The sequence below is a fragment of the Dreissena polymorpha genome, chromosome 2, assembly GCF_020536995.1.
Source record: "Dreissena polymorpha isolate Duluth1 chromosome 2, UMN_Dpol_1.0, whole genome shotgun sequence".
Classification (NCBI taxonomy): Eukaryota; Metazoa; Mollusca; class Bivalvia; order Myida; family Dreissenidae; genus Dreissena; species Dreissena polymorpha.
Window position 1 is genome coordinate 129,454,235 of NC_068356.1, and position 23,628 is coordinate 129,477,862.

Sequence of the window (23,628 nt, forward strand, 5' to 3'; positions counted from 1 at the left end):
AAAGAAAAAACAAAATTGATCAAAGGTCCATTAATTACGTAGATCCATTAGTAGGTCCAGCGAGTTTTGTCAGTTTGTTAATCCACCGATAATTACGAGTAACACCCATCTTATATCAACTGGAAGCACAGTTCATTTATAATACTAACACGTCATAATACTACATATAAATATTGAGAAAACACATATCCTTGATTAGATATAAATTATCCGAGTAGAATTAAATTGCTACGTCATGACCTTCGACATTGTAAATGCCGGACGTATTGTAAATTAACATTCAACCCACATTCAATTCAAAGCTGGCGATTCAACAACAACAGATTCAAATTACAAGTAATGGTGATTAATAATGGAGAAAGCATTAACTGGATTTAACAAACATTTGATTAGGTTTGTTAAACCAGATAACAACAAGGAAAATTTTGATTATTAAAGTTAAACTACTACAGGTAATTAAATTCTTAAGTGAACATATTTCGTACATGTATAGTATTCGGATAAACAGTAATAGATATAAGTGTTCCATGCAGTTAGATTGTGTTTTGTTACAAAAGCTATCATAGGGATGATGATAATATACATGTAATGATGAGAAATATGTGATGAAAAGGTGCTTCCGGTACATATCTTAAATTACTTACATATGTTAAAAGACTTAAATGTGTTATGATGAAGAAGATTTTAATGAGCATTTATTGTTTTTACAAATAAACATAGTATAGTGATAGAAATAATAAAACTTGTGAAAGGAACGTGTTTTGTTTTTGAAAAACTTAGTCGATATTGTTCGCACAAATTATTTATATTTTGTCATTATCTTTGTGTACCAATTCATTAAAATACGTTGTGTTATGTATCCTGGTATTGTTATTTAATAATTAAAGCAGTATAACTTTTTAAGATATTGTGTTACTCTTAGAGCATCTTTTTATCTAAAAAAATGAATAATACTGACAAAAACACAATTAACGCTGTTCAAAATTGACCCCAGCATTTTTCAATTTGACTCCTCAAAATTTCAATCCAAGGGTCATTGACTCCTGGTTTCTAAAATCTATTGAAATCCCTGGTGAAAGGTCAAGGTCATCCTTCAAGGTCAAAGGTAAAAAAACATGTATCAAAGCGGCGCAGTAGGGGGCATTGTGTTTCTGACAAACACATCTCTTGTTTTTCAAGACTTTTGTGCTAAATCATGAAAAAACTTTCAGACAGTTTTGTTATTGTAACATTTATAAAAAACAAGTCAAAACTAAAATGAACAACATTTTACTTCAAATAACAATTAACTTTAGACTTAGGAGGGTTCAATTATTTGTAGTTTTAACGTATTCAGACGTATTCAATGATCTATTCTTAAATCTTAAGATATCGACACAAACTCCATTAAAAACTGTCTTTATGCCCTAAAGATTTTTGCAAGCATATTTCAATAACTTGAGATATTTGCAAAAATAAAGTCCTTAATGGTGTGTTATCATCTGTCAACCAGGTTGATCCTGCACGATTAATCCTAGTCTCATTATCATGTCCTGAGTGTCTGGGTTAAGCCTGTTTCTCATGGCTGTTAGAGTTTTATTTTTAACCGAAAATCCCGGTTCTTAGCCTACCATGTTTACTGGACATGACTGCAAGACTGGCCAACTTCAAGAGGCTAAGATATTGATTACAATGAAACTTTATTATCAAGTGCCACAACGTAAAGAGAGAATTTCGAGGTTGCAATTAATAGTGAAGAGTGTTTTCTATTTTAAACGCCAGCAAAGATTCTCTAATACATGCGTACAGTCTGCAAAACTCACTTTTTTGTCTTCATAGCCAATGTGGCTATGAAACTTTAAAAATGTCATTGCCAGAGGAAATTTTTCATAGCCAGAAAAAATTGAATTAATTTACAATGACATTATAATGAAAGGACAACAACAGTCGTTATATATATATTGCATTTGGGGGGTAACCGTAAGATTGTAAACAAATCAGTATTCCAGGTTTCAAACTTTTATTCCGTCGTAGCTTTACGTGTCAGTTTAAAAATTGTTGGCTTTAGCAGTACAATAAAAGTGTAATTCTCGGCAGCAAGTAGTTAATACCAGTAAAAATACAAAGCCGATGCTCACTGGTATCGATCTTAATCATATAAGTAAGAGGGATATAAAATAAAGTCGTTTACGTATGGATACATTGGCACTATGCACGGGTAAATTAGTTTTCGTGTGTATGGTTATGAATTCATAATGTACCGTTTAACTCTGCCTGCAAGGCGGTGTACTAATTGCGCTTCCAGAACAGAGAACTATCAAAACTGTCGGCAAAATGACACTCACTTTCATCTTTTGATCTAAGCCTTAATTGTAAGGAGTGAATGCCCATGCAGTGCTCACTCTGGCCTTCAGAAAATAATAGCCATATTTTTTGTTCTTAAAAAAATAATAGCCAAAACATATGCGGACTTTTCCGCAAAACGGTACTGAAGGCAAAAAGAAAGAAAAAACCATGAATCTCATTTTATCTATGTTTTATTAAATGTATATCTATTGATTTAAGTTATAATATATATATATACTAAAAAACAAGCATAATATCAGTGTGTCATTTTCTTATAAAATATTATCATGGCTTTACAATAAAGAATACAATCAATGTTGTGGGTGTGACTTAACAAACCAGATCTCAGCTACAGTTACATACACATAAGAATTAAGGGCAGAGGCCCCAACCCACCCAGAGCACTAATTATACTATTTTTTATAGTTTTTCCAATTGCAATTTTTAGTGAATACTCAAAATATTATAAACCACACCTTCCGTATCACCGCATGTGTATTCGTCATTCTATTTTTGCTGTTATGAACTTCGAAAATAAATCATAATGGACGAAAAAAATACAGTATCCGAAAACGGTAATCCGAAAAATTGTACGCGTTTTGCACATGAAATATGCATAATATAAAATATTAATATGCATAATCTAAAATGTGCATATCGTTCGACTACTTTATCTCTTAATACAGCGTTTGCCATGTAAATGATTTATTCCAAAAATAACACTTTCGCAATGCCGATCATGTTTACATCAATTAACGTCACAGCGCGTGAGTTAAAATACACCACCTTAGTGTAATTCCAAACACGCGTTTCGTTAAAATAAGCTGACCATGGCATATGCCGGGTCCCTTTGAATTGGGAAAACCAGGTTACCTGGTTAAAAATTGGAATCATTATGTTAAAGCAGACGACAAACAGCGGTAATTACGGGGATAATTAGTTGATGGCGATTAAATAATTATTTCATCAAGCAATGTTCAACGTAATCTAATTGCAGAAAAAATGGCGTGCAAAACAAAACCAGCCAACAATATTAGCGGCGATTTTCAATAATGACGATTAAATAATAATTGGCGAAAAATTAACAAAGATCTAACAGTTACCGATAATTGGTAAAGCACAGGGAGATTAAAGACGTTTTTTCCGAAATATATCACTGCTGTCGGACACTGATTGAGAAAAATGCTCTAGGCCACAATGTCGCAGAAGTTATTGACGCGTTTATGACAATACACACGGTCGAGTGTGTACACAGGTAATCTCGTTATCGATTTTTCCTGCTTGATGGCCCGATTTGCAGGCGTTTCGCAATCGCCGGACAACATTTAGTGGCAATTTGTTTTTTTATGTAGGCGGATAAAATAATCGCCATTTTTTCTAGACAATTTTAAGAAATAATAGCCAGTTGGATAAAATAATCGCCATTGGGGATAATGTCTGGCAGCAGCGTGAGCACTGCCCATGTATGCTTGTTGACTGGATAAGCTTTTACATCAGTTGATCATGATAATAAACCGATATTTTAAAAGCGTCATCGGCGACTTTATGACATGTCATGATGTGTAAATATTGAAGTGTTACACTGTTACGGTTATTTCATAATTTCAAAGCTATTAATAACACACATTCAACTGTTTTACTTAATTTAAAATTAAAAAAAAGCACTATTATTTCATTTATCGGCATAGAATTCAAGTTAAGTTTACCAAAAGTATTACAACATTTTAAATACGCGAGCCGGACTTTGAACTCTATAACAGCTAATGGAGATCACTAATGATAGAAAACTAAGGGAAGTAACCATGCGGTGTCACTGTAAGAATTTACACCTGAAATGCGTAAATTGACTATTATGCCCCCCTTCGAAGAAGAGGGGGTATATTGTTTTGCACATGTCGGTTGGTCCGTCGGTTGGTCCGTCTGTCGGTCGGTCCGTCCACCAGGTTTATGGATGATAACTCAAGAACGCTTAGGCCTAGGATCATGAAACTTCATAGGTACATTGATCATGACTGGCAGATGACCCCTATAGATTTTCAGGTCACTAGGTCAAAGGTCAAGGTCACAGTGACTTGAAATAGTAAAATGGTTTCCGGATGAAAACTCAAGAATGCTTAGGCCTAGGATCATGAAACTTCATAGGTACATTGATCATGACTGGCAGATGACCCCTATTGATTTTCAGGTCACTAGGTCAAAGGTCAAGGTCACAGTGACTCGAAATAGTAAAATGGTTTCCAGATGATAACTCAAGAATGCTTAGGCCTAGGATCATGAAACTTCATAGGTACATTGATCATGACTGGCAGATGACCCCTATTGATTTTCAGGTCACTAGGTCAAAGGTCAAGGTCACAGTGACTCAAAATAGTAAAATGGTTTCCTGATCATAACTCAAGAATGCTTAAGCCTAGGATCATGAAACTTCATAGGTACATTGATCATGACTGGCAAATGACCCCTATTGATTTTCAGGTCACTAGGTCAAAGGTCAAGGTCACAGTGACTGGAAACAGTAAAATGGTTTCGGGATGATAACTCAAGAATGCTTAGGCCTAGGATCATGAAACTTGATAAGAACATTGATCATGACTGGCAGATGACCCCTATTGATTTTCAGGTCACTAGGTCAAAAGTCAAGGTCACAGTGACTCGAAATAGTAAAATGGTTTCCGGATGATAACTCAAGAATGCTTACACCTAGGATCATGAAACTTCATAGGTACATTGATCATAACTGGCAGATGACCCCTATTGATTTTCAGGTCACTTGGTCAAAGGTCAATGTCACAGTGACTCGAAACAGTAAAATGGTTTCCTGATGATAACTCAAGAATAATTAGGCCTAGGATCATGAAACTTAGGAGGTACATTGATCATGACTGGCAGATGACCCCTATTGATTTCAGGTCACTAGGTCAAAGGTCAAGGTCACAGTGACAAAAAACGTATTCACACAATGGCTACCACTACAACTGATAGCCCATATGGGGGGCATGCATGTTTTACAAACAGCCCTTGTTTATTGATTTATTTTCTCTGATTTTTATGCCCCCGGATCGAATGATCGGGGGTATATTGTTTTTGGCCTGTCAGTCTGTCATTCTGTCTGTCATCAAAACTTTAACCTTGGTTAAAGTTTTGCGATAACTTTTGCAATATTGAAGATAGCAACTTGATACTTGACATGCATTTGTATCTCATGGAGCTGCACATTTTGAGTGGTGAAAGGTCAAGGTCATCCTTCAAGGTCAAAGATTAAATATATGGCTTCAAAGCGGCGCAATAGGGGGCATTGTGTTCCTGACAAACACATCTCTTGTTTTTATCGCAATTCAGGCGATCTATGTTTAATTTTTCTATCACCAGAGCTGAGATTTCATCGCATTGGCGATCAGTCGATAGGGGAATTTTGCAGACTGCATGCGTAGATAAATATAACCCTACAGTACATGTTGATTGCTACATACAAACATGTTCAGTGCTTTACACAGGCCATTAAAAGGGCACTTGAATTTGTAAGACCAAAGCGATATTGACTTCGCCGAATATTTTGAGAGCCGTTTTACGATCCTCTGTCAATAACATGTATCTCTCTACCCAACTTAAACCGGCCAAAAGGCGAAGGGGCGTTGTATTGGACAATCGATATTGACCAATGAGAACAAGCGCTTTGCATGAGCCATCAACACTTGAGTAATGCCTGTCACTTTAACTGTCTTTTTTACTGCAATTAACTGCAATTAATACACAGCCTGCCGAAAGGCCGAAAGGATAATTATTTTTAGAAACAACATTACAAAGTGCATTGAGTTATATTTTTGCATAATTATATAAACCGTCGCAAATTTGCAGAATGTTGTTCTATCCTTGAACTCCAACAGTCATTATCATGGCTTACTTTAAAGATAATTATGAGTTGTAGGTCAAGCAATCCAGAGAAGGATAAGACTCAGAATGGCTTTTCATTTTATTGTGCTCCCTCAAAATTTATTTTGGGGGGAGCATATAGTCGCCGTTTCGTCTGTCCATCCGTGTGTCTGTGCGTCCGTGTGTCTGTCTGTGCACAATTTTTGTCCGGGCTATTTCTCAGCAACTAATGACCGGAAATCAATGAAACTTTATGGGAAGCTTCACTACCAAGAGGAGATGTGCATATTATCAGTGGGTTCTGGTCTGATGATTTTTCTTAGAGTAATGGCCCTTTGAAATGTTCCATTAACTGTACATATAGTGCAATTCTTGTCCGGGCTAATTCTCATCAACTAATGACTGGAATCCAATGAAACTTTATGGGAAGCTTCACTACCAAGAGGAGATGTGCATATTATCAGCTGGGTTCTGGTCGGATGATTTTTCACAGAGTTATGGCCTTTTGAAATTTTCCATTAACTGTACATATAGTGCAATTCTTGACCAGGCTATTTCTCAGCAACTAATGGCCGGAATTCAATGAAACTTTATGGGAAGCTTCACTACTAAGAGGAGATGTGCATAGTATCAGCGGGTTCTGGTCGGATGATTTTTCACAGAGTTATGGCCCTTTGAAATTTTCTATAAAAAAATTATTGTCACCCCAACTACTGTGCCCTCAAGACGTTTCCTTTTATCTGAATATAGTGCAATATTGTGACAAAAAAAACTTTGGGGAGCATCACCCATCTCCGACAGTTTCTTGTTTTATCCTTTACTAATTATTGATTGAACTTTTCAAACTACAAAATGTACATGTACAGTTCAGTATTCCGGAACATGATTTACGCATGTTCAGATGGAAAACCCTCGTCTTGATTGGACGTCAATTGCATCATAACTTTAAATAGCAACATTACTGGATGTTTACTTGACAGTTTAGAACAATGATAACCACATGTGTTCATGCAATTCTGTAGCACTTAAAACATCATTTTAAGCATTTAAATAGCAAATTTAAGCGTGTCTCGTAAAAGCGCGTATATATATCAGGTAAAAGATAGGGTAGTAGAGAGTAATATACCACACGGTGACAGCTTTAGTAAGACCACTTAGCAGGTATACAAATGTTAAAAACAAGGTAAATTTTTGTCTCATTTTTTCTTTGATAACGCCTAATTGGATATCTCAAAATCTGGTTATCTCGATATTTTTTCTTGTTCCCACCGACTTCAAGATAATGAGAGTAGACTGTATTTCAATTTCCGAGCAGAGTTGGCTATCTTTCTCTCACATACAATTTGATCCTGCTATGCTGGTTCCAGTCAAATCTCTGCGCGGAGGTTGCATGTATTTCTGCTGTTCCATTGTCTCAAAAAAAATCGCGGGAAAACTATGCAGACTTGTACAACATCAGTGAAATGTGTGGGTGTATTTACAGCAAGTCTGGCGATAAACGTATGTTCAGTTAGAAACCCCCCTTCCTGATTTGACGTTATTTCATCAAATCTTTTAATAGTCACATATGCCATAAATTCATAAGTTTTTTAAGAAAAAGAGGCAAATATTTGTGTTTAGGAAATTCTTGAGCACTTTTATACTTATACTTTATATTTACCAGAATTGACTTTTTAAAATGGAATATACAGGATTATTGGGTAGCAAATAGCGACAGGAAAAGAAGTTAGTTTGCAGTAATTGATAGAGTCATATTGATACGGATGCATTTAGGAATCAATCAAGTCAGGATAATGCTCCTCTTATCACCCATCAATAAACACAATTTATTTGCATGGTTTAGGTTTTCTTTTCAGCTATTTTATTGTTACCAAATTAATAATTTTTCAGTGAGCATTTGGGTATTGTTTGAGAACAGAATTTATGTTATTGTGTTCTATTTTTATCTGCTTACTGGATTTTCCTACTTTCTATACATAGCAATCTATTTTAAATTGAAAAAAATAAATATGAGTTGTAGTTTATTGTAAGATAAAATTGGAAAACCATTTTAGTGTAACATGTAGGTGCACTATGATAGGAAGTACTGATAACAAAGTGCACTTCATATTGTATCAATGTTACATGTACTGTCAAATTGAAGATGTGGATAACAGGATGGTAAATGTATGGCTAAACTAGGTATGTTCTGGAGTTCACAATGTTTCACTTCATTAAGAAAGCAAGATAATTTTAAAAAGCAGCATAATTTTATTATATAGACACAAATGTTGTATCAACATATACTCTACTGATAAATAGTCTATAATTTTGTGTACGAAATGTACACACATGACTAATCAACATACTGGTATTTTCTTGTACAATAATTGATTTACTTAGTATAGTTGTTTAAGTTCATAAATTTCACTTTGATCATTTATTTCTCTCAGCGATGTCCACAATTGTATGATTCTCTACTAAGAATAAATGGCCAAAAATTAATTGGTGCCAAATAAATTTACAGAAATTCATCTTATGCTGTGCCAAATTAATTTCTGATTATTATACCCCGCCATAGGCGGAGGGATATTGTTTTGGCGTTGTCCGTCCGTCCGTCCGTCCTTAAATATAAATATAAATATAACACTATTGAGTCCAGAACCATATTGGCGGGGGATATCAATTCAAAGAATTTGCTTGTTTTTATGGAAATATTAGCTACAGTAATAAAACAACTAAATTAACATTTTTTTTTCTAGTTAATGGTCCATTGGGCTCGCAGTATTATACTGTACATAAATATATACAATTAATTCTTTTTACTATATTGAAATGCTCATTACAATGTTTTCTTATTAAATAATAATTTCATAATAAATTGCAGGGGGTTTTCTAGCCATTTTGGAAAAAGGGTCTGGTCACATTGGGATTTTGTTATCGATAAAAGTGGCAAATTTGGGAATTTTTTATCAACAAAAATGACCAAATTGGGATTTGTTCATCAACAAATATTGACACAACAGGTCTTCTCTGGCCATTTTGGGAAAAAAAATCTTAAATTATAGTTAGTCATTTTGTAGGACTTTTAAAATATAAATTGAGAAATGCAGTCTATTAATCATAACAAATAAGACACTTAAAAAAAAATTGTAATTATATTTTATATTTTGGAAATCTGGAATTTGTGTTATGATTTTGGTTCTGGATCGGGTCCGTTTGCTTTGGGATCGGGTCCATTTTACAGCCTTTTTTGCATAGCACAAAACCCCCTGAATTGTTATTTAAAAAAAGAACAGAAATGCAAATGTTTCTGTTTACAATAAAATAATACCAGGGTTAATAACATAATGAACTGAATGCATAAATTCTTGTTTCATTTCAAACAATATTTAATACATGTCATAGATACACATGTTGTCATGCTCTTAATGATATAAATGAATGAGATTTGTCAATGTGCCAAGAAATAACAAGGCAGTTAGCTATGATTGTCATTGAGAAACCGACATTCTCAATTATACTTAGTTTTGGTTTCATTTAACAAAAGGCTTGTGTTTCAAAATGTCTATCTCACATGGTTCAAATCTGATCTTTTACATTTTACCAAAGGCGATGCTTTGAGATTAAGTGCAATGTATCTCTGAAAATTGAGGTGTTTTATATTCAGATAAAGAGTGTTTGTGAGAAATTTATATATTAATTTTATGAAAGTTCAGTCTGCTTTACATGTTCATGAAAGTGAGTTATCCATAACAAGAAAAGAAACATAAAAATACAGACATGTGTTTTTAGCTCACCTGAGCACAACGTGCTCATGGTGAGCTTTTGTGATCGCCTTTTGTCCGTCGTGCGTTGTCCGTTGTGTGACATCAACATTTGCCTTGTTCACTCTCTAGAGGCCACATTTATTGTCCAATCTTCATGAAACTTGGTCAGAAGATTCATCCCAATAATATCTTGGATGAGTTCGAAAATGATGCCGGTTGGTTTAAAAACATGGCCGCCAGGGACGGGGCATTTTTCCTTATATAGCTATATAAGGATAGTAAAATCTTGTTAACACTCTCGAGGCCACAATTATAGTCCGATCTTCATGAAACTTGGTCAGAAGATTCATCCCAATAATATTTTGGACGAGTCCAAAAATGATGCCGGTTGGTTGAAAAACATGGCCACTACGGGGGCGGGGCTATTTTCCTTATATGGCTATAGTAAAACCTTGTTAACACTCTAGAGGTCACATTTATTTTCCAATCATCATGAAACTTGGTCAGAAGATTTGTCCCAATGATATCTTGGATGAGTGCAAAAATGGTTTTGGTTGCTTTAAAAACATGGCCACCAGGGGTGGGGCATTTTTCCTTATATGGCTATATATGGCTATAGTAAAACCTTGTTAACACTCTAGAGACCACATTTATTGTCCAATCTTCATGAAATTTGGTCAGAAGATTGGTCTCAATGATATCTTGGATGAGTTCGAAAATGATGCCGGTTGGTTTAAAAACATGGCCGCCAGGGACGGGGCATTTTTCCTTATATAGCTATATAAGGATAGTAAAATCTTGTTAACACTCTAGAGGCCACATTAACTGTCCGATCTTCATGAAACTTGATCAGAAGATTCATCCTGATAATATCTTGGACGAGTTAAAAAACAATGCCGGTTGGTTGAAAAACATGGCTGCCAGGTGGTGGGGCATTTTTCCTTATATGGCTATTGTAAAACCTTGTTAACACTCTAGAGGCCACATTTATTTTCCGATCTTCGTGAAACTTGGTCAGAAGATTTGTCCCAATAATATCTGTGTTATCTCAGGTGAGCGACTTTGGGCCTTTCAGGCCCTCTTGTTTAATGTAATGAGCCTACTGAAATGTACAATTGATATCTTTAGCACTTTGTGTGAGTATAGGTTTACTGACCATCATTACTTAACTGAAATACTGTTAAATACAGTGATATGTCCAAACAGACTATTAAAAAATAATTTGTGTTTGTTTCCAGGCCTTAAAAGAACTGGTAGATGAGCTCGAGTCCTGATGAAGGCTTTTTTCTAAATGTTTAGATGTTAAGAATAAAAAATTGAAATTGTTTTGTTTTCAGGCGTTAAAAGAACTCATAGATGATCTGGAGCCCCTGGTAAAGCCAGGGTTTGTACGCAAGGTAGCAGAGGCGTCCCTGAAGTCAGCACAGCCGTACCCTTTTAGTAGCGGGCCTGATCCTGCAGACGAGTGGCTGGCGGGCACAAACGTGGTTGTCACGCAGAAAGTACAATATCTTTTGTTGTTATTATCCCCCGCCAAAGTCGGAGGGATATAGAATTGGCGTTGTCCGCCTGTCAGTCTGTCAGTCCGTCTGTCTGTCTGTCACACAATTTAGTAAGGTCTATATCTCAGAAACTTTATAAGATATCAACGAGAATCTTTATGGGTGTATACAATGCAATGAGGAGAGGTTTCATGTACAAGAACCATAGCAATGCACTTTCTTAAATAAAAGTTATTTCCCATTGTTTTTAGCTTACCCAAGCACAACGTGCTCATGGTGAGCTTTTGTGATCGCCTTTTGTCCGTCGTCCGTCGTGCGTTGTCCAACGTGCGTTGTCCGTTGTGCGACTTCAACATTTGCCTTGTTCACTCTCTAGAGGCCACATTTATTGTCCAAGCTTCATGAAATTTGGTCAGAAGATTGGTTTCAATGATATCTTGGATAAGTTCGAAAATGGTTAAGTTTGCTTGAAAAACATGGCTTCCAAGGGGCGGGGCATTTTTCCTTATATGGCTATTTATGGCTATAGTAAAATCTTGTTAACACTCTAGAGGCCACATATATTGTCTGATCTTCATGAAACTTGGTCAGAAGATTCATCCCAATAATATCTTGGACGAGTTCGAAAATGATGCTGTTTGGTTGAAAAACATGGCCGCCAGGGGGCGGGGCATTTTTCCTTATATGGCTATAGTAAAACCTTGTTAACACTCTAGAGGCCACATTTATTTTCTGATCTTCATGAAACTTGCTTAGAAGATTTGTCCCACTGATATCTTTGATGAGTTCAAAAATGGTAACCTTTGCTTGAAAAACATGGCTGCCAAGGGGCGGGGCATTTTTCCTTATATGGCTATACATGTATATGGCTATAGTAAAATTTTGTTAACATTCTAGAGGCCACATTTATTGTCCAAACTTAATGAAACTTGGTTAGAAGATTTATCCCAATAATATCTTGGAGGAGTTCGAAAATGATGCTGGTTGGTCGAAAAACATGGCCGCCAGGGGACGGGGCATTTTTCCTTATATGGCTATAGTTAAACCTTGTTAACACTCTAGAGGCCACATTTATTGTCCAATCTCGATGAAATATGGTCAGAAGATTTGTCTTAATGATATCTTGGATGAGTTCATAAATGGTTACGTTTGCTCGAATAACATGGCTGCCAAGGGGTGGGGCATTTTTCCTTATATAGCTATATAAGGCTATAGTAAAATCTTGTTAACACTCTAGAGGCCACATTTATAGTCCGATCTTCATGAAACTCGGTCAGAAGATTCATCCATTAAACATGGTCAGAAGATTCATCCCAATAATATCTTGGACAAGTTCAAAAATGATGCCGGTTGGTTGAAAAACATGGCCACCACAGGGGCGGGGCTATTTTCCTTATATGGCCGTAGTAAAACCTTGTTAACACTCTAGAGGTCACATTTATTTTCCGATCATCATGAAACTTGGTCAGAAGATTTGTCCCAATGATATCTTGGATGAGTTAAAAATGGTTTTGGTTGTTTTAAAAACATGGCCACCAGGGGCAGGGCATTTTTCCTTATATGGCTATATATGGCTATTGTGAAACCTTGTTAACACTTTGGAGGCCACATTTATTGTCCAATCTTCATGTAATTTGGTCACAAGATTCATCCCTATAATATCTTTGATGAGTTAAAAAATGATGCTGGTTGGTTGAAAAACATGGCTGCCAGGGGGCGGGGCATTTTTCCTTATATGGCTATAGTAAAACCTTGTTAACACTCTTGAGGCCACATTTACTGTCAGATCTTTGTGAAACTTGGTCAGAAGATTTGTCCCCATAATATCTTGTTATCTCAGGTGAGCGACTTTGGGCCTTTCAGGCCCTCTTGTTTGTGTTATGTAACTCTTTAGTGCTAAATCTCAGATACCATACAAGGTTTCAGTATGAAACTTAATGGGTGTATTGATATCAAATGAGAGTTACCATGCTTAAGATCCATTACTCTACACTTGCTTAAATAACAGTTATTGTCCCTTGCTGTTCTTGTATGATGTAACTCTCTAGGGCTATATCTCAGATACAATACATGATTTTAACACGAAACTCTATGGGTGTGTAGATATCAATGAGGACTGAGGAGAATTGCCTTGCTCAAGAACTATAAGCCTACACTTTCTTTAGTTAGTGTTTAGGGCTTTATCTCATATACACTATTAGATTTCCACATGAAACTTCATGGATGTTTAGATATTAATGAGGAAAATTGCAATGCATAAAAACAATAACCCTATTCTTGAGTTTTTAAGGCATATAAAGTATATCAAGAGATTTGCACCCAGCAATAAACAAAATTTGGCGGGGGATATCAAGTCAACAAATTTGCTTGTCATTTATATATCTTTTGTTTTCCTTAAACTCAGAGTTTGATAGCATGTTATCTGTGAGATAGATATGTTCTTACCTGATCATTGTTAAAACAAGTAGGTTATCAAATGTTCATTCATTCTTGTTATATGAAATAGAAGGTTATAGTAGTGATAGTAAGTTGCATTTGACCAATTTATCCAAATGATTTGTGAACATTTAATATTGTTTTAAATTATATTTATTTTCTTATTTTATGTGTTCATTTAATTTCAGCATTTGGAGTCTAAAAAGATGAATAAAAAAAGTAAGTGGTTTGAAGTTTTTATGTCCCCCACCACTTTAGTGGGGGACATATTGTTTTTGGCCTGTCTGTTGGTTTGTTTGTGTGTTTGTTTATTTGCGCCAACTTTAACATTTGCAATATTTTTTGCAATATTGAAGATAGCAACTTGATATTTAGCATGCATGTGTATCTCATGGAGCTGCATATTTTGAGTAGTGAAAGGTCAAGGTCATATTTTAAGGTCAAAGGTCAAATATATAGCTTCAAAGCAGCGCAAAAGGGGACCTAGTGTTTCTGACAAACACATATCTTGTTAATACATTGAAACATCGACATTTGAAGTTTTTAGGTGTCACATTATTGTAGTGAATACAGTGTCTGCCTCATGACTGGGGGTGCCAGGTTCAATCCCCACTGCGGGAGCATTATCAAGATACCCTTCCTCATTACATGGCACCCAAGTAAGGCCACAATTAAAATATTGTTGGTTTGCCCTTTACCGACCCTAAATTTTACAGGTGGGTAGGTAGGTAGAAAAATTATATTATTTTATTTTATTTGAGAAATTATATTTTTAATACACTAATAGTCTATGAATATTTAAAACACTGTTATTAAAGCACTGTTGCAGTGTACGAAGCCCTATGTAGCTTAACATTATCTTGTTTGCTGTTTCTTGCATATATTAATATCAAATGCATGCTTGTGTGTTATTACATCAAATATGTGTTCATTATATGATGTTAATTGCTCAAATTCATTTGTCATTATTTAACTGCCAGACAGCTTTTATTTTTTACTTAAAACTTTCCCTTAAATTGGGCTTAATTAGCATGCAACAAGCATTGAAGGAGTGTAGAAAGACAGCCCAAAGCCTTTAATGGAAAAATTCAGACATGGCGAAAGACCGTCACATTTTACAGGCCAGACTTGCCTACCAGGAGAAACAATTCACAGGCCAGTTGAAATTTTTACAGGCCTCAATTTAAAGTGTTTGACCGCTTAGTGCATAGTCTCGGCATGGCAAAGTAAATTCACGAAAGGGCAAACTGAACATAAGCATTACCGGTAGTTCTTCTTGAATGCTCTGAGCTTTTATGAGTACATACGAACAGCTCAGAGGGTCAATAGCTGGGAGTTGTATTATTGCAACTAACAGAAGCATGAAAACTTGATTTGGGGAAATATATTAAGCGTGTTAGTTTCAGTTTGTGGATATATTAACGCTTTGAACATATATACTTGAGTGTTGTCAATGTATTTAGCTAAGCGACATTAATATATTAAATAAGTTTACCTTTAAATATCCATTTCACTAACATGCCATTACAGTAAACTGTATAGAGTGGCAAACATAATAAAGCGGAATATTCACATGAATCTGATTAAACACAGATCCACTTGCATATAAATCTAATCATGTTTGTCTTTTATTTTGCATTTTCGAACGATAATCCTGTAACTGTTAGATGTATTTTTCTTTGCGAGTAGACTGCATTTCAATTTTCAAACACTTGTTCTGTGACATTCAGTTCATACATTTCCAAAAAAAAAGAAGTTTTATTTGTATCTAAAACATATGCTCCATCGTAGAATGACACGCTCTTTTCATTAATCCATACTAATTATATGATGTCCGTCGTAAATTCGATAGCTATTTGTCCTGGCTGAGCATCGTTATTTCTTTTAATTGTCCGCCATCTTGGATCAGGTTAACAACATGTGTGCAAAGAACGTAAACTCGTATATGTCCGACTACTTTCGCGAACCAATAGTTAAGTATGATGTCGTTCGACCATTTTCACGGAACACCGCCGATCGCGATGCTGGTTATAGACGCTTGCATTACTGTCTATTCTGGGGCATATGAAATTCCAACCATCGGAGCGACCTAGATCGGTCAGGGGCGATAAGAATGGACAGGGATATAAATACGAGCACAAATAAATATTGCAGTCGGCTCTTTTATGATCGGTGAAAAAAACGAAAATAAAAAAAATACGTTTTCAGAAATCACAATAAAAAAATTTGGGTCGGGGGGTAAAAAGTAGGTCAGGTCGGTAAAGGGCAAACAAACTTAATTTTAATTTAGGCCTAATGGCTCTGCTCAGGAAACCAGCTTCAGAGCATTTCTATTACGCTTTGGCTTTCAGTGCAACCAAGCTAGAATAAATTGGACAAACTAAAGTATTTAGGTAAAGTTGATTATTTATCTCCTTAGTTTCTGAGAAACATTGTTCTTTTGAGATAGTGAATTAATATAAATATCTTCCTTATTGTCTTTATAGCGGCTGCAGCTGTGATACTGGATGTCTACTACATGTAATAAATTGAAACTTCACACAAGTGTTTGGGATCATTGTGTTAGGTTGTTTACCACAGATGTTTAATGGAAAATTCGCTTATGTCTTTGGAATTTTCTTGTGAGGTCACTTACCAAGGCCCATAAATGCGACCTGCAATACAGCAAAATTATGCCCCTTTTGAACTTACAAAATTCAGGTCAACGCTGGTCTGCAAAACACAATTTGTCTATATCCACTACAGATATTGATTTGTTTACATATGAGATCAGGGTCTGTATAATCCATAACTGACCAAGACCTAACATTTGACATGCTTTTCCCACTTTGTATTTCAGGATAGGGTTTGCATGCAAAACAACTACAGATATTCCATTGAAACTTTGTCTTTAGGATCATCATGCAAGGTCACTGATAAAGGCTTAAAAATCTGATCCACAATTTCGTAGATTTATTCCCCTGTTTATCAAGCGACATTGGCGGAAGATATTGTTTTGGCGTAGTCCATCTGCCGTTCCTGAAGACTTGTGTCCTCGGCCATATCTCAGAACTGCTTGGTCGGATTATATTGAAACTGTTCAGGAGTGTATAAATGAATAAATGGATGATGCATGTCAAATGCTGTTGCAATTCATTGGCAAATAATTGAGTTATGTCCTTTTTTGACTTAAAATTGAGCACACTTTTTATGCTCCCCAAAAATGTTCGGGGAGCATATAGTTGCCAGTTTGTTCTTCCTTACTTCCTTCTGTCACACTTTTGTTACAGTTTCTCATAGGGCCTTCAATATTTGACCGATCTTATACATATTTTGAGTGTAAGTACCTTGCATGGACCTCTACCTTTTGATGATTTTTGAGGTCACTGGGGTCAAGGTCAAGGTCACCAAGGCTAATAATAGATTTTCTCATGTCACACTTTTGGTACAGTTTCTCATATCGGCTTCAATATTTAAGCGATCTCTTACATATTTGGCATGTAGGTACCTTGCATGGACCTCTACCTTTTGATGAGGTTTGAGGTCACTGGGGTCATGGTCAGCGAGGCTAATAATAGACTTTCTCAAGGTCCCACTTTGGTTACAGTTTCTCATAGCGAACATATGGGGAGCATCCATCGTTTTCAACAATTCTTGTTTGGCCAGAGCCACAATTTTGAACTGCTTGGGCAGATTTAATTGAAACTTGGTTTGAGTGAACTTGTTTACAAGAGAATGATGCGAGTCTAATTAGGACGCAAAACATTTTTCAATAATAGAACATGGCCCTTTTTTACTTGGAAATACCTTTTTGATATAGGATTTGTTTGTTCTTGAATAGTTTCTATGGTAACATATGAGCAACATCCATGCAACTCGCTACAGTTGTTCTCAATCATCTGGGGATTAGACACATGTAAGAATCATAAACCTAGAGGCAAGGTCAAGGTCACACACTGAGGTCAAATGTTACACATTTTGATTAAATTTGTCTTATTTTGTTAGGAATCTCTCATACATCAAGGTTCTCAATCATCTTGGGCTGAGACACATGCAATACCCAGACCTTCAAGGCAAGGTCAATTTCACACATTGAGGTCAAAGAACTCAAAATTGATGAATTATTCATAATTTTGCCATTACTTAAATTTGCATCAAATTATTATGTTATAACTTTCTACAATTGTTCTCCTTTATCTAGCAGTATGTCAAAGGTAAGTCCCAGGTCTCAAGTGTCAATGTTACACACTGGTCAAATATTAACAATTTTGATAAAATATGCCATATCTGTTTGGAGTTTACCATACATCAAGGGATTTGCATCCATATGTGAACAAAATATATTTGGTGGAGAATATCACTTTAACAAATTTTCTTGTTGTATTTATTAAGGATCAATGTTTTCATGCAACAGCTTAATGTCTCTGTATCTACTATAGATATTTAAGGTCATCATCATTAGACCATTTTTTTATATTTAAGCATTATCATGACACATTTTTTGTTATATCTGCAGTGAGCTTTGATTTATAATGCAAATTCATTACAACAACTATCAGCAATCATTAACTTTATTCATCTGAAACCTAAATGAGTTGTTAAATTTCTTCAGTTATCATTACATTTTTTTTTTACTTGAACTGAAGAAAAGAAACCTTTAACTAGTTGGATATTAACATAAATATTTACAAAATATGTATATTTTTCCAGAATTTCTTTTTACACTGCAACTGTGTTATATCTTGGTTCACGGGCCCACATATGGCGATTGTAATACATCCGGATCTCTATTAACTTGTCAGGTCATTCATGCATACATATGTATGCATAAGCATAGTTTTGCTGTCTTATTTACCTTCGTTATTGCATAATGTTTTATATCCAAAAGTTATACAATGGTATAACAAAAAGTATTATTCAGAGTAATTTTCAAACGCATGTTATTAAATTTGTAATCTGAAAAGCATTTCCAGGTTTTCTTGTTCGCATAAAGTCAACAAACTCTAGCCACAGCTTAACATTTCTGATGTATTTCGTGTAAATCATTTGTTCTGATCAAAAGCATGCAAAAGTTACACTTACAGCGTAGGCTTTAATATTTGATCACTAAATAAAAACTTCAGAGCGCAAGGATCTTTACTAACTAACTCAAAGATCTTTACAAAAAATCCTTGTGCATTTAAAAAAAAAAAAGGAAACTTTTTCTCTTAATAAAAAACAAGTAATTTACGCTGTATCTACAGGGCTTCAGTCGTGGAGATAGATCAATAGTAATCTGTTACATTGTCAGCTATTTGTACACCTTCATGTGGGAACAGGGTATATATGGCTGTATGAGCGCTTATTACCTAGAGAACATTGTCAAAGGTGACACGCTCAATGACGTGTAACTGTTTGATATTGGGCATGTGGGGTTATTTTTGTTGTACATAAGTGTGATGTATAATGAAGGCGCCTAAAATCTGGACCTAAGCTGGATGAAGTTGTGAATGTCGAAATATACAGAAAATTAAAGTGTGAGAAAAAAAGGGGGGTCCATGGCCAATTCTTGATATATTGGACATGGCGATATAACCAACCGCCATATAAATAAGCTGCAGTGTAATTGACTTATTTATAAGTGTCTCATATACCACTTTATTGCCATCATTCAATCCTACCAACATACAATGCTGAAGTATTGAGCATTTAAGGGGGAAAAAATAAGTGGATGGTGCAATGGCTTAATTTGGGACTGGTTTATTATCTTACTATCCATCTATCCATATCTAAGGCAAGAAGAAGAGCAAAGGTGGTCTGAACCCAGTGAAGTTGGTGCCAGAGATGGATCTCAATGTGGAGAGTGAAGGGTCCAGTGGCAGTCCTGGACCAGAGGATGACGCTCAGTTTGCCACCCTCTATAACGGTTTGTCTGCTTGTACGGTCTCTGTTCTCCTCTGGGGCTAAAGTCTATGTTTTACTCTTGGGCTAAGGTTTCTTATCTTCTCTTATGCTAAGGTTTCTGTTCTCCTCTTGGGCTAAGGTCTCTGTTCTCCTCTTAATCTAAGGTCTCTGTTTTACTTTTGGGCTATTATCTCTGTTCTCCACTTGGGCTAAGATCTCTAAACTTACTCTTGGGCTAAGGTCTCTAATCTACTCTTGGGATAAGGTCTCTAATCTACTCTTGGGCTAAGGTCTCTAATATAATCTTGGGCTAAGGTCTCTGTTTTGTTCTTGGGCTAAGATCTCTAATCTACTCTTGGGCTAAGGTCTCTAATCTACTCTTGGGCTAAGGTCTCAAATATACTATTGGGCTAAGGTCTCTAATCTACTCTTGGGCTAAGGTCTCAAATCTACTCTTGGGCTAAGGTCTCTAATCTACACTTGAGCTAAGGTCTCTGTTCTGCTCTTGGGCTAATATCTATAATCTACTCTTGGGCTAATGTCTCTAATCTACTCTTGGGCTAAGGTCTCAAATCTACTCTTGAGCTAAGGTCTCATATCTACTTTTGGGCTAAGGTCTCAAATCTACTCTTGGGCTAAGGTCTCTAATCTACTCTTGAGCTAAGGTCTCTGTTTTGTTCTTGGGCTAAGATCTCTAATCTACTCTTGGGCTAAAGTTTCTAATCTACTCTTGGGCTAAGGTCTCAAATCTACTCTTGGGCTAAGGTCTCTAATCTACACTTGAGCTAAGGTCTCTGTTCTGCTCTTGGGCTAATATCTATAGTCTACTCTTGGGCTAAGGTCTCTAATCTACTCTTGGGCTAAGGTCTCTAATCTACTCTTGAGCTAAGGTATCTGTTTTGTTCTTGGGCTAAGATCTCTAATCTTCTCTTGGGTTAAGGTCTCTAATCTACTCTGGGGCAAAGGTCTCAAATCCACTCTTGGGCTGAGGTGTCTAATCTACTCTTGAGCTAAGGTCTCTGTTCTGCCCTTGGGCTAAGATCTCTAATCTCCTCTTGGGCTAAGGTCTCTAATCTAAAACTCTTGGGCAAAGGTCTCTAATATACTCTTGGGCTAAGGTCTCAAATCTACTCTTCTCAAATCTGCTCTTGGGCTAAGGTCTCTAATCTAGTCTTGAGCTAAGGTCTCTGTTTGTTCTTTGGCTAAGAACTCTGATCTACTCTTGGGCTAAGGTCTCTAATCTACTCTTGAGCTAAGGTCTCTGTTTTGTTCTTGGGCTAAGATCTCTGATCTACTCTTGGGCTAAGGTCTCTAATCTACTTTTGGGCTAAGGTCTCAAATCTACTCTTGGGCTAAGGTCTCAAATCTACTCTTGGGCTAAGATCTCAAATCTACTCTTGAGCTAAGGTCTCTGTTTTGTTCTTGGGCTATGATCTCTGATCTACTCTTGGGCTAAGGTCTCTAATCTACTCTTGGGCTAAGGTCTCAAATCTACTCTTGGGCTAAGGTCTCTAATCTACTCTTGAGCTAAGGTATCTGTTCTGCTCTTCGGCTAAGATATCTAATCTATTCTAGGGCTAAGGTCTCTAATCTACTCTTGGGCTAAGGTCTCTAATCTACTCTTGGGGTAAGGTATCAAATCTACTCTTGGGCTAAGGTCTCGAATCTACTCCTGGGCTAAGGGATCTAATCTACTCTTGAGCTAAGGTCTCTGTTTCCTTCTTGGGCTAAGATTTCTAGTCTACTCTGGGGCTAAGGTCTCAAATCTACTCTTGGGCTAAGGTCACAGATCTACTCTTGGGCTAAAGTCTCTAATCTACTCATGAGCTAAGGTCTCTGTTCTGCTCTTGGGCTAAGATCTTAAATCTACTCTTGGGCTAATGTCTCAAATCTACTCTTGGGCTAAGGTCTCGAATCTACTCCTGGGCTAAGGGATCTAATCTACTCTTGAGCTAAGGTCTTTGTTTCGTTCTTGGGCTAAGATTTCTAATCTACTCTGGGGCTAAGGTCTCAAATCTACTCTTGGGCTAAGGTCTCAGATCTACTCTTGGGCTAAAGTCTCTAATCTACTCATTAGCTAAGGTCTCTGTTCTGCTCTTGGGCTAAGATCTTAAATCTACTCTTGGGCTAATGTCTCAAATCTACTCTTGGGCTAAGGTCTCTAATCTACTCTTGAGCTAAGGTCTCTGTTCTGCTCTTCGGTTAAGGACTCACACCTTGTTTAGTGGATTTGGTGTTTTGTTATGTAAAATAGTGTGGTGAAAAAAGTAAGAGCGTTTGAAATTTATTTGTAACGAAGTCACAGTCATATTGATTGTTTTTGTTTTGCCCCGAAAAATTTTGGGGGGAGCATATAGTCGCCGCTTCGTCTGTCAGACCGTCCGTGTGTCCGTCTGTGTGTCCGTCCGTGCACAATTTTTGTCCGGGCTATTTCTCAGCAACTAATGACCGGAATTCAATGAAACTTTATGGAAAGCTTCACTACCAAAAGGAGATGTGCATATTATCAGCGGGTTCTGGTTGGATAATTTTTTACAGTGTTATGGCCCTTTGAAATTTTCCATTAACTGTACATATAGTGCAATTCTTGGCCGGGCTATTTCTCAGCAACTAATGACCGGAATTCAATGAAACTTTATGGGAAGCTTCACTACCAAGAGGAGATGTGCATATTATCAGCGGGTTCTGGTTGGATGATTTTTCACAGAGTTATGGCCCTGTGAAATTTTATATAAAAAAATTCTTGTCCCCCCAACTACTGTGCCCTCAAGACGTTTCCTTTTATCTGAATATATAGTGCAATATTGTGGAAAAAAAACCTTTGGGGAGCATCACCCGTCTCGGACGGTTTCTTGTTTGGAAAGCTTCAATAAACAAAAGTCTTATAAACTTTCAGTGCCAAACAGGTATCGAAAAGAATCAGAAAGAGACAAATTAACTACTTTGTTCAAATGATAATGTTGAATAACAAGACATATCAATGTACTATTTTATCATGGCATAACCTATAACGCAATCAATAATTTGTTTTGGATTTGTAATTTTGAATTACAAAAAATGTTTGTAATTTTTATGATATTACAGTTTCAAAATCACACAGTGTTTACGAAATCACATATTTGCCCATTGTTGCAGATGTACGTAAGGAAGAATCATTCAAAGGCCAGTCTGGTTTGGGCAGCTGGTCTATCAACCCACCACCTGAAGATGAGGAGACGAGCCCCTGGAGCTTCCCACATGACGATGATGACGTGGAGACAAGCATAAAGGTAATACAGAGGAACCCTCTCTCCCTCCCCAGCCCTCAAATAAAGCACATTGGATATATTCACAAAATATAAGCAATTCAGGAATTAAAACATACAGTACAATTGTGTCACAATTCTCAGTATTTGAGTTTGAAATTGTCACAATTTGCATGATGATGCTTTCTACGTTGCAAGTCCTTACATAACATTCATCAAGTTTTACTTTGCAGATAGGTAGCTTGCATGAAAATCTAGCTGGAGATGGGTCAAGTTCAAGTTCACTGTTAGTAAAATATAGAAAGATGGCTAACGCTCAATAACTTAAGTTTGCACTGAAATTTTGTGTGTAGGTAACTTACATGCAGACTTAGCTTCGGATCACATCTGGGCGTCAGTCAGGGTCAAGATAATTGTTTAAAAAATTAACTATATATCCACAGAATACCTTGAGTGTTGTATTGGAATTTTTTGTACAGGTAGCTGACATGCAGACCTATTATTGAATCAAATTTTTGTATCAGTGGAGGCAAGGTCACTATTTGGGCATTTTCCCAGGAATTTTTGCAGGCACAACCTCAAGGTGGCACGGAACTTTCATGTAAATACTTAAACTTTGTCCTGATTTAAAGCGTGCAA

General features: G+C 36.3%; 1 protein-coding gene across 1 annotated transcript in view; it reads left to right on the forward strand.

Annotated features, from left to right (window-relative positions):
- Positions 1-23,628, forward strand: part of LOC127870077 (helicase with zinc finger domain 2-like) — a 107,793-nt gene that overhangs the window by 27,643 nt on the left and 56,522 nt on the right. The window contains 4 exon segments of the mRNA XM_052412736.1: positions 11,282-11,446; positions 14,071-14,101; positions 19,635-19,766; positions 22,880-23,013. Of these exon segments, the coding sequence (XP_052268696.1) occupies positions 11,282-11,446; positions 14,071-14,101; positions 19,635-19,766; positions 22,880-23,013 (462 nt within the window).